The following is a 12,501-nucleotide window of genomic DNA, read 5'->3' as shown; positions in this document are numbered from 1 at the left end:
AATGGACTATATGGAGTTTAAAAATGTAAAAAAAAAAAGTATTTTCCTCCCCCTACTTGTTCCAGTGTCCATGTCCTAATGTGTAGAATGAGCTCAGACCTGTTCACCACAAATGCCTCTAAAATCCTGCACTGTCACTCAAAAAGGTTTTAATTCGGGTCCGAAGTGCCGTCATGCACGAGCTTAATATAGAAGGTGCAGCTACACGTATGGCCTGAGGTGGCAGTAGTGAGTATAAAATGGCAAACTTGCATCTAGCCCCTTTAAAAGGCATCAAACCTGATTAATACAGGCTTTAAGTGCCGTTATCGGAAAAAGGTTTAGGTACGAAAAATGTATGGAAGAAATAAAAGTATCAAAAACAGGTACAGAAAAAAATATATAGATATTTAGAATCATGTTTTGATGCGGTTGGTCAAAAAATGAGGAAAAGGTGGAAAAATGTGATGGGAAATTTTGGGGGAAATTAGGAAAATGTGGGAGCACATTTGGGAAAAAATTGAAAAAAAAAACCAGACAAGATTGGGAGGAAAAGTGGAAAACCTGGGAGAAAGAAGTGGTAAAATTGGGGTAATTTGGGGAAAAATATGAGGGAAAAGTAAAAAAAAAAAAAGGACATTTTGGAGAAAAAATTGGGGAAAAACAGACATGGGGGAATGGAGAAAAACATGGCAGAAAATTGTGAAAAAGTGGAAACATTTGGGGGTAAAATTGGGAAAAATTATAGAGAAGAATGGGGGAAAGTGGAAAAATTGGAGGCCATTTTTGGGAAAAGCAAAAAAGATCACAAAGTGCTACACAAAGTTACAAATAGAAATACAAAGGAAACATGTTTTGCCCTTTAGTAACTACAATAAGTTTCTTGGTTGTTTCACCTCAAATAAATGATACAAATGTAAAACACATTAAATGGAGGGGAAAGGAAGACATTAACAGTTTTATGTTTCTAGATGATACATATTTCAAAGGTAAAGGTATCGTTCAGGTATCGATACTGAAAACCAAAGCATGGTTGAAGTAAACAAATATAACTTTCCCCAGCCCCAGAACGATGCTAACATTCCACAGTCCTGCGTGATGAGCCCTGGTTTTGCCCGTGGCTGGACGTGGCGCTGCCTTACGTGACCGTCCACCACTCGCATGTTGTAAAATCTGTTTTGTTTTGATCCACATCTGGAGTGTCGTTTGGGCTTAGCTGCTTAACCCGGTTTGTTGATGAAAAGCAAAGCGTTGGAAGTTGAAAACAAATGTTGATGGACGATGGTGTTGTCCCCGCGGCCCGACTCGGCTCACCTCCTGTTTGTCCCTCTCAGGGCACCGTACCCAGAAACACATGGATACAAACCATTGCATCATAATGGCGTGAGGACTTGCTTTTTGAAGATCGGTGGCCTTTGATATGGCAGGGCTGGCACTGCTAGAAACGTATCTACAGCTTCTTCACAAAGTCGTTCTGATCAGAAACATCAGAATAATGAGAGGAAAACACGAGCACCTCAGAGCGCGAGAGTTTGGGCTTAAGTGGTGCAAAAGGCAGCGGCTGTAAAGATTCTTGTTTTTCATAAACGCTAAAAGGTCACGGAGCAAACCCATTTACTATATCTGTTTTGTGCCAATAGAAACATAATATATCTGCAGTGATGCGGTCGCTGTGTCGGACTGTTGTGGTGAAAAAGGAGCTGAGTCAGGGGGCGAAGCTCTCAGTGACCGGTCGATCGATCCCCCCCTCACCTTCGGGCATGAGACCTGGGTCATGACCGAAAGGATGAGATTGCAGATTTTAACCGGGGTAAAAATCAGATGTTTATTAATAAATACATAATATCTTGTCTGTATGAGCGTCTATGCGTCACTTAGGTCATGACCTTACGCCTATCACATGACCACGGCCAACCAATCGCGTGGCAGTAGCACTCGCGGTGCTCGTGGTCGGGGCCGTTCCCATTCAGTAGTGTGTGGGATGTGCAACGAGCTGCTGCCACAGCCCTCGGGCCCTGGTGAGAGGTCTCACACCAAACCGGATGTGCGTCAGTGTCCGCCATGATAAGAAGTCTCCGAATTGGGCTGTCAGTTAGTCTGAAGTACTTAAATTACTAGACACTAATGCACCTTATGTGTGATTTTGGGAGCTCTGTGATGAACAAAAGTGAAATAAATGACGATGAAAAACTTGTGAAAAGTCACATCTGGACATTTTATATATATCATTGTGTTTCTTTTCTTTCTTTTTTAGTCTGAGGGGGCGTGGTGTTGAGTAGCGAAGCTGTAAAGCCGGCCCCATTTTATCGCTCTCTGGAGCGTTTGACAAAGCAGAGCGGCTTCCCACGGAAAGATCGGAACAGTTGAGATTTTAACTTTTCTCTGAGTAAATGGTTAAAATCGGTCCAAGGACGGCTGAGAAACATCCTGTTAAAGTCTTCAATCCGAGAACCAGTCTGTTTAAAGGCACACGACTTAAAAAGAGATCGAGAACACGCGGTGTTTCAAAACATGTCAATAATGTTGTTCTTGAAAGTTGACTTGAAACAAATATATTTAGGCTATATTTAGGCCTCTTTACAAAACGTTAGTGTCCGTCCAGAGAGGAGTTAATCAGGAAGGAGAGAGTTTCATAAAAGACGCATTATCTCCGAATCTAGAAAAAAATCTGTGATTTTGATCAAAAGTAGCCTCTGTTTAGCTTTGGATTTCTCAGGAACTGGGGCACATAGAATTAAACTGTTTTCACCTACGGAGAGCTTAGAGTCTTGTCTTTCAATCAAGCCACAGACATGTGTCCATAACTATAACACGGAATACACTGTGGTGCTACAAATATCCTGAAAATGGTCTGGGTTGTTGGCACTCTACAGCTAAATCCCCAAAACAGCGCAGCATCAATGTGTCAAGTGAATAATTACCTCTGCATCAAAAAGTAATTAACTAGTTTAATTTGAATGTCTCAATTTAGTTGGGCATTTCACTTGTTCTGCAAAGTTTTTGACTTGTTTCAATACAATTTGTCTTTATTTCAGGTAATTTTCTTTGCCGACGGGTTAAGAAAAAAATTGGTTTTATCTCATTGGCAGTTTTACTTTCTTATTTCAAGCAAGATTACCTGAGAACTCGCCTGAACTGTCATCAAACTATTGGAAAAAGTCTCAATGAAGAGAAGAAGTAAAGCACGTCTTCCACCGCCGTCGCCTAAATATCTCTATCCTTCTGTCCCTCTCTGCCCACATGTTGTTGGTAACTTGTCCCTGGTCGGAATCACACAGGAGCCCATAACTCTGCGCAGATTAAAAGCTTTGAGGCAAGTTCTTCTCTTAATTCTCCAAACTCACTCTCCTTCTCTCAGAGTTCAAAACCGACTGACCGCCTCCCTGTTTCCCCGGTTGCATCTCGTTTGAAAAAAGCATGAAATTGGAACAGGGCGAACGCGGCGCGGGATAATGAAAAGGCCAAGGCGGCTTTCATTTGGAGGGCGCACGGAAGGTTGCGTGTCTCCAGCTTGTGTTTAGGGATCCTTTTTTTTTCTTTTTTTCTTTCCTTCGGTGAAAGAGTTTGTGGAAAGTCTCGTAAACCGTGGCGGGTTTTGCAGCAGCAGAGAGGCAGGTAGCACTTGTAGCGTTTGGGTGATGAGCGTGGGAGTTTCAAAAGTGGCTTAAAAAGTGCTTTTGATTTCGTGCTTGTTTTTTAAGTACGTTTTGGACTTATTGCCAATGGCACGAGAATGATTTTTCTGGCCGTTGTTGAACATATTTTGGACCATCATTTTTCGAACGTTTCACAAACTCGCGCAGTAAAATAGTTGAGCAATGCCATCGTTTTCCAAGAAGCTTAGACTTGATGCCAGCTTTTTGGAAGCCTTTGGGGAAGCCCTGATTTGGCCAGAACTGTAAGACGGCAATTTGAAACTAAGGAATGAGAAAAGACGGGGGAAAAGAACACATTTTGACATAAAAAAAACACCACTGGAGAAAGGCAAAACAAGCCATCAGCCAGATTAACATGGCAGCACAAATGATAGCTCAGTGAAATCATACTGGAAAGGCTCCAGTTCGAATTGTTTGCTGCTGGTTGAAATAATCAGTGGTAAATTACTTGCTTTCATCACTTGAGAAAGAGTTCAGATACTACTGGTCTTTTTATGTGGGGGAAAAACGTTGATATTTGTGCATATTTGACCTTGTAGTGGCCCAGCGGATGTAAGGCGCCTTTACTTTCCATCACATTACTCTCTGGATCAATAGTTTGGAAGGTTTTCTCTGCTGACGGAGCCTCTCAACGGAAAATCTACAAAACATTGATCCTGGAGCGTTGTAGAGACCACTGTGATGGAAAGTCCATCCATCCATCCATCCATACTTCCTTCCTTCCTTCCTTCCTTCCTTCCTTCCTTCTTTCCTTCCTTCCTTCTTTCCTTCCTTCCTTCCTTCCTTCCTTCCATCCATCCATCCATCCATCCATCCATACTTCCATCCATACTTCCTTCCTTCCTTCCTTCCTTCCTTCCTTCCCTTTCCTTCCATCCATCCATCCATCCATACTTCCTTCCTTCCTTCCTTCCTTCCTTCTTTCCTTCCTTCCTTCTTTCCTTCCTTCCTTCCTTCCTTCCTTCCATCCATCCATCCATCCATCCATCCATCCATACTTCCATCCATACTTCCTTCCTTCCTTCCTTCCTTCCTTCCTTCCTTCCCTTTCCTTCCATCCATCCATCCATCCATCCATCCATACTTCCATCCATACTTCCTTCCTTCCTTCCTTCCTTCCTTCCTTCCCTTTCCTTCCATCCATACTTCCATCCATACTTCCTTCCTTCCTTCCTTCCTTCCTTCCTTCCTTCCTTCCCTTTCCTTCCATCCATCCATCCATCCATCCATCCATACTTCCATCCATACTTCCTTCCTTCCTTCCTTCCTTCCTTCCTTCCTTCCTTCCTTCCTTCCTTCCTTCCTTCCTTCCTTCCTTCCCTTTCCTTCCTTCCTTCCCACATTGCACCAGCCCCCTATGGCTCCTCCTGCAGGTGGTGGGTCCACAGAAGCTCTATGGTTCTAACCAGGCCTGTTGGTCTCTCATAAGGAGCTTCTGAACCGCTCTTTGTCAGACCCATCACCATTGGACCTGTTTGCCATGGGAGATGAAGCCCCGACAACAGAGCTCCCAGTCATAGGCCAGTGTAACGTCTCATTTGAAAGCTAAGACCTACGAAGCTCATCTAAAGGGATCTTTTTCCTCACGTTGTTGTTGCCTTGTCGTCACTTGTCTGTTGCTCTTTTTTGGCTTTTTTGTTGCGTTTTGTCACACATTTTTGTCAGTCTTTCATATTTTTTGTCAGGTTTTGTCGCTCTTTTGTTGAATTTTCATCCTTGTTTATCCTCGTTCATGTGGAGGTTAAGTGAAAGTAAAATAAGTGTGAGGGAAAATAACTCATTGTGAGTCAGTGACATTGACAGAACACCTCTACAGCGCCTCCTACTGTTCATAGAGTGTTCTTTTAAAGGGATATTTCAGGATTTTTGACATAGGAATAAAAACATTTTGCATTTAAGCATCAGCTTCCTGGTTGTAGCTACGCAGCGGCGGAGTGATCTGCTCAGTTACCGGATCTACAGTTGTTTGTTTACATGAATTAAAAGAAATAAAACTCTCCAAAAATCAACAACACTCTGGAAAACTAGGAAATGAGGCCCTATGTCAAAAGGCCATTTCCAAGCTGTAAATTAGTATCAGTTGATCTAAAACCTCGCGACAACACTGACACACAGTGGATTTGCCCTTGAAAGTATCAGCTCGAACCAGCTCAAATTAATCCTTATTTTCGTTTACTGCAGAGATGAGCGTGGGAGTTTCACTGCATTAGACTGTGAGATTTGGTGAGAATATAGTGAGGTTGTGATTGTAAATAACCCCATGGCCATCGACTCTGGGGTCAGTGGTGTTCGTGTGTGCGTGACTGTGAATGTTTCCTAAAAATTTAAACTCGGACTTTACCATTTCAGATGAATAAATAGATAGAAATGCAAGGCGGCTGCTGTTGTGATATAGGGCTCTGCAAAGAAAACATCTCTCCCTTCATTTTAAATCCCCTTAAATAATCGTTCTTCTTCCCCCGTGTGTTCGTAGGTTCCCTGTCCATCTCCAAACCCCTGGACCGGGAGGAGCAGGACGTGTTTAACCTGACCGTGACGGCGGAGGATCATGGGACGCCTCCACGCCGCTCCTCGCAGACGCTGTGTGTGCACGTGATCGATGTAAACGACGAGGCGCCCTGGTTCGAAGACAATCTCTACGAAGCTGAGGTCTCGGAAAACCGGCGGCCGGGCACCAGCGTTCTGACCGTGTCCGCCGCAGACCTCGACCTGGGTAAGAGCACGTCGAAGCCGGGCTCTTGGATTTGTAAGGATCAAGTATACCGTAAATTCTCTAATACTGGCCTGTATTCCATTAGCGGCCGGGTCTCTAACAGAGGCCGGGTTCGCGGCTGGTGGAGGCAAATTAAAGCCGGTCTCTAAAACAGGCCGGGGCTTTTATTAGAAACTATAGCGGTAGAAATATTCCCCATGTTAGGAATTTGTCTCATACTGGTGTAAATGAAAACTCACGTGCAGGAAGTAACAAACGGGAACCCGGGCCGATGGGGACGCTGCGGAGGAGCTGATCCGAGCGTAACTTTGACACAGATTTAGCCACTTTTCAAACCTCCTGTGACTATATTTGGAAACTGGGTACGCAACAAATGTTGTGTGACCCTCGAGGGTTTTAATAAAGTCACCATCGCGTCTTCAAAGCACGTCCAGCTGCTCCGTGTGCAGGTCAGTCCCACGCCTCAAAATAACTCCTCCGATCAGCGCGAGCGTCTCGTCTTCTCTCGGGTCAGTCTCATGATCGATCACAAACACAAACGCTCCGTCTAAACTCGCCTTTACACAAGATGACAACAAATAATCCGGTCGGCGGTAAAAACGAAACAGAAACCTGCAGTGACATTGATGTGAATAGTAGTCATATTTGTTTGGATTGTTTTGCAGGTGTATCGAATGTTTAAACTGAAACACTCAATGGTCAAACGAGGGTCGAGGCGCCTCTCCTTTTTGATCCTCATGGTGTGGTGCTGATATTGCTGCGATACCACCCCCTAGTGGCCAATGGCGACTCCAGAAAGCTCACTGTAATATGGAAGCCTGTGTGGACTTTACACGTGTCAAAAACAACTTAAAAGCCTGAGTCTATCTATCCAGACCCATCCATCTAACTAAAACAAAGCTAGCACATTAGCAAGGATGCAAACGATGAATCTCTTGTTTGGTAAACATTTATAGAGCCATTCCATTGTATGGTGGGTTGTTAAACTGTGGTACAGTGGGGCACAAAGGTGAAATTAATATGAAGAGTTGGCGATAAACAGGGAGCACTTCCCTATCAACTTTGACAATAGATATAGAAGAGATGGATGGTTAGCAATGCAGCCCCTTCGTGGTAATGAGGCGATGTTGTCTGTGAAAATAACATGATGACTCTCCTCCTACAGAGCCTGTTCCTTAAAGGGACTACACGGAGTTTAAAAATGTTAAAACTAAGTATTTTCCTCCCCCTTCATGTTCCAGCCATGTCCTAATGTGTAGAATGAGCTCAGACCTGTTCACCACAATTGCCTCTAAAATCCTGCACTGTCACTCAAAAAGCTGTTACTTTGGGTCAGAAGTGCCGTCATGCACGAGCTTAATATAGAATCTGCAGTTACACATAAGACCTAAGGTGACAGTAGTGAGTTTAAAAATGACCAACTTGCATCTAGTCTCTTTAAAATGGCAAAAAGGTGGGCAGACCAGCTCCCAGCCTCCACAGAGCTCCAGAGCTTGTCAATCAAAGACTCAGGCTTTTAAAAAAAAAAAAGCATTGTTGTTACAAATATGATTCCCAGCCCAGCGTTGTCACGTGGGTCGTAGCGATCTTTAGCAAAAAATGCACTTTTTGGAGCCAGGCTGTTATGCAATGCTGGGGAGGTGTAAAGTCTTCATTTGAATCCAGTTTCCAAAGGGTCTTTTGGGGTCGCCCTGGACCAAAGATGCTTTCCTTCCACATTGCCTCGTTGGTCACTCCCATAGTGGGCTAGACCTGTTTATTGTTGAACAAAAGAGCCCAAAATATATTGTTCTTCATTCATTTATTGTACCATAAGTCGACGTTTTTGTGAGGGGCCTAACATAATCCTCCTAAACGGTGCATATTTAGCATATTCAATCTTAGACCTGCTGTCATTGACCTTCATTTGATCTTTTTATGCTAATTCTATAATCACATCCAACCCTTGGCACGGCGCGCTAATGCTTTCCTCTTTTAGCCCTTCTGACGAAAAAAGAGAAAGGTCTTAACTTTGGAAGGAGTCACTTAGGGTTAAAGACATATCGCACGTCCATTCATGTGTGGGTTCTTGGTGCTGCATCACGGAAACGAGAGCTCCTGCGATGGCACACTAACCCCACATTCCACAGATCTCACTAAGCACCAAATAAAACCCAAGGATTTGAGTTTTTTCCTCTTTTCCCTTCAAAGACAATTAGCGCAGTAAACAGGTGAGGCTGCCAGGCCGCGTTGTGTTTCGTATTAGCGGCGCGCACTTTGGCACAGGAACGTCCCCGGCTCTGCCAAAGCCACGGCGGTTTCTCCACGGGAGACCTGCCTACGTACCCCTCGCCCCCGGGAAGGAAACTCAGACCGCCGTGATACAACAGGACCCGGAGCTATCTGAGTATTTCCACATTAAACGACGGGATTAGGGGATTTCGAGACAGTTAAACGTGCGCGTCGTTGGATCAGGGGCGAGATGGAAAAGGTGAAAGGAATTATGATTAGGGAATGTTCGTGCTTGATATTATTTAAAAGAGATGGAGGATTATTTATCCCAAACCAGAAAACACTTTGGAGTTCGAATCTTTTCAACTAAATTTAAAATACTGCAATTTCCCCACTTGAAGCTCAGCACCGGCCACTTTAGCAGGAACAGGAAGTGCTTTGATACTTTTTCTGATCAATATTGAAAGAAGTGTTCCCTGGAGAAGGATCGCGACCCACAGAAAAAGATTCTGTCACCCACTTTTGGATCCACGTTCAACAACTTCTCCAGTCACAGTCAGGGTTTGCCAGGTCTCATCAGCGGAACCCGCCCCAATATGTCTAAAAAAAACTGCCCCAAAATCCGACACTTGTTTACAAAGCCCATGTGCTCCCCTTCCCCCCTCTCCTACTGTCATTCGAAATCAAGAATAAGCCAAAAAAGTGGCTTATTTTACACAGAAAATTAGTGATACAAGCCTTGTAACACTTTGAGGCTTTCCCAGAAAAGAAGTGTTGTAGCTTCGAAGTCTCTGAGCCGTTTCATTCTGTCTGAACACTGACCTCTTGTGGACAAACTTTATTATCGCGACTTCTCATACACACGACTGAAGCACCGACACGATCATGTGGAAGAGAAGTTTCAAACAGACGTGTGGCAGTTTTATTATTTGCAACCTGATATTGAGGTTTGATCAAATCAATCACAGGCCGATGAATTAGAGTCATTTTATTTGTAACGTGGGTCTGTGGGCGGAGCTCCAGTGGGCGGAGCTCAGTCACCTGCGGCAGCAATGCGGGATCTTTTAACTTCATTCAGTCAGAGGTCATTTTGGCACTATTTGCTGTAGATCAGGGGTGTCAAACATACGGCCCGCGGGGCTTATCCGGCCCGCGAGATGATTTAATCCGGCCCCTGCCCTGTAGAGCATAAGTTCCAGAGTGAGTAGGAAAAAAAAAATAAGTCTCCCCATTCCTGTGCGGAGTTATGCATTTTTACAGAATAACCAAAATGCTCAGTCTAGCCACTAGGGGGCATTAAATTTTAAAAAAAAAGGAAAGAGTTCCACACGTGTCCAGCAGAGGGCACTGACATAATAAGAGCTCAGGATATGAACAACACATTATATAGCCACGTGGTAAAGGAACAGTCTGTCCCAGGGCGGCTGTGGCTTCAATAACAGCTTACCACCACTGAGTGTGGAGTGAATGAATAATGACTATGTAGTACTATGTAGGACACAGGCTTGTAAAGTGTATTACAAGTATAAGCCGTTGTTTTTTATGAAGCTACAGTCAAGTTGGGGCTTTGACCAAATCACGGCTTATTATTATATGTATTGGAAAATTGTTCTCAATTACAGTATATGCGGCCCACGACCCGCCGTGGGAGCTGAAATTCAGCCCGGGACCCAAAATGACTTTGACACCCCTGCTGTAGATGGAGCTCCTTACTTTTCCCTCGCCTGATCAGCTCCATGCCTGCTTTAGTATCTGTTCAAGACTTTGTAAAGAATAAGAAAATACAAAATGTATTCTGGCTCACAGACACTTGGGAAATGGGAAATGGGGCAAATACAGCACATTTATTTATCTATGGCTAATGATTTACATCACTATATGGACGAGGAAACATCCGTTGTTTAGCGCCTCAGCTCAGTGAGACGCTCTGAACCGATGGCGCTTTAAAACACGACACACAACTCACAGAATGAAGCCGTTTTCGAGACAGTCACGTGACCAGATGTTACTGAAAGAGGCTCCAGTGTTTCGCAGCATCTGCCGAGTTTTTTGGCCATCGCTACAGAAAACAGAGCGGCAAAGACACAGACAGATTTTTTCACCCGTGGCAAGGCTTAAACTCTTAACCCACACCTGAACCGAGCACATTCTCTCCAGTTTGGCTTCACCCAGGCCTGAAAGCTTCTCAAAAAGTGTTGAAATATAGTGTCAAAGATGAGACGAAAACGGGGATGAAAATGCAACAAAAGAGTGACAAAAACTTAACATAAAGAAAGTGATGAGAAAGTGACAACATGTGTGACGAAAACACCACAAAAGAGCAACAGAAAAGTGTCTGGCGGAACCTTTGAGTCCATTTCTACTCAAAGCTCCCGTAAACTCTAATGTGCAGCCAATTATTTAGCAAATTATCCACGAAACCCCATTTTTATTGGTATTTAGTTGTGTTTTGTGTTCAAACCCCTGCCTTAACCAAATGCATTTTCTCCAGCTCTCACTTTTTGCTCGTTTTTGTCACTTTTTCATCAGTTTTCTGTTGCTCTTTTCAGGCCTTTTTGTCACTTTTTCATTGCTTTTTTTCCTTATGTTTTCAATGCTCTTTTGTTGCTATTATGGCCCTTTTATTTGAGCTTTCAGTCTTGGGTAAAGTCCTGTTGAGTTTCATCTTCTCTTTAGATCTGCCATATTTCCATAAGGACCCCCTGCTACGCCAGTGCTCTTGTACCCCCCGGTTGGGAAACAGTTGTAGCTTGTGCACACTTCATGCACAGAGCAGTTCAAAGTGCTCTACAGAACTAATTTCACTTGAAAGCAATAAAATCACTTGAATTTGAAACATGAATCATTAAAAGTTATGTTAAAAAATGGAGGAAAAATCCAGCACGTTCCATTGCCTCAGGCTGAAATGTTGTGGCTTTAAAAGAGCAGAAACTCCTGTTTATTTGTGAAAGGCAAATTACAAAGTGTTTAGAGTCAATGAAAGCAGTAAAAACTGTGGGACTGAGTTGAAGTTCATGCCTTGTTTTGTTCTTCTGAAGGCACCAACGCAGACGTGACGTATGGGCTCATTTCTGAGGACTTCTTCAGCATCAACGCAGCGACCGGAGCCATCAGCACCACCAAGACGCTGGACAGAGAGAAGCAGGAAGTCCATACCCTGACCGGTACGGCCACAGACCCAAAACTGAGCAAAGTGATTTAATTGTTTCGAAGAGAAGACATTAGTGCAAGTTTTATCTGTAAACTGGACTGGTCCCACAACACCAAGAAGGGCCAAAGTCGCCTCCACCTCCTGAGGAGACTGAGGTCCTTCGGAGTGAGCAGGCCTCTGCCCAGGACCTTTTATGACTCTGTAGAAGCCTCTAGGGCTGAAACGACTAATCGATTAATCGCCGATTAATCGGAGCAAAAATTACATTACAAATTTAGTATTTTTGATGAAAACCTACTTTGTTTATATAGTTCGGGTCTGTGTACATTTTGTACTTGACATGTCCCTTTAGTTTACTCCATCAACACATCATCAAGCAGTGCCACTTAAGGAGACTATACAGAGTTTAAAAATGTTAAAATTCTGTATTTTCCTCCCCCTGCATGTTCCAGCCATGTCCTAATGTGTAGAATGAGCCCAGACCTGTTCACCACAACTGCCTCTAAAATCCTGCACTGTCACTCAGAAAGGTGTTAATTCAAGTGCCGTCATGCACGAGCTTAATACAGAAGGTGCAGTTACACGTATGGCCTGAGGTGGCAGTAGTGAGCATTAAATGGCAAACTTGCATCTAGCCCCTTTAAGCTATATGTGATAACAAAAAATTGAAAAAAATGCAATTTTCCTACACCATTCACAGCCAAGCAATTAATCGATTAACTGTAAAAATAATCGATACATTAATCGATTACAAAATAAATAAAATAAGTTAGTTGCAGCCCTACTAGCCT

At 43.6% G+C, this 12,501-nt stretch overlaps 1 protein-coding gene across 1 annotated transcript in view; it reads left to right on the top strand.

Annotated features, from left to right (window-relative positions):
• The window catches only part of LOC306975537 (protocadherin-16-like), a 327,999-nt gene that overhangs the window by 295,058 nt on the left and 20,440 nt on the right, over positions 1-12,501 (top strand). Inside the window, exons 11-12 of the mRNA XM_079573110.1 lie at positions 6,109-6,348; positions 11,598-11,723. Coding sequence (XP_079429236.1) covers positions 6,109-6,348; positions 11,598-11,723 — 366 coding nt within the window. The remainder of the gene's footprint in view (positions 1-6,108; positions 6,349-11,597; positions 11,724-12,501) is intronic.

Source organism: Gobius niger (assembly GCF_951799975.1).
Source record: "Gobius niger genome assembly, chromosome: 1".
Lineage (NCBI taxonomy): Eukaryota > Metazoa > Chordata > Actinopteri > Gobiiformes > Gobiidae > Gobius > Gobius niger.
Note: the sequence above shows the minus strand (reverse complement) of the source record. Positions and strands in the feature narration are given on the sequence as shown.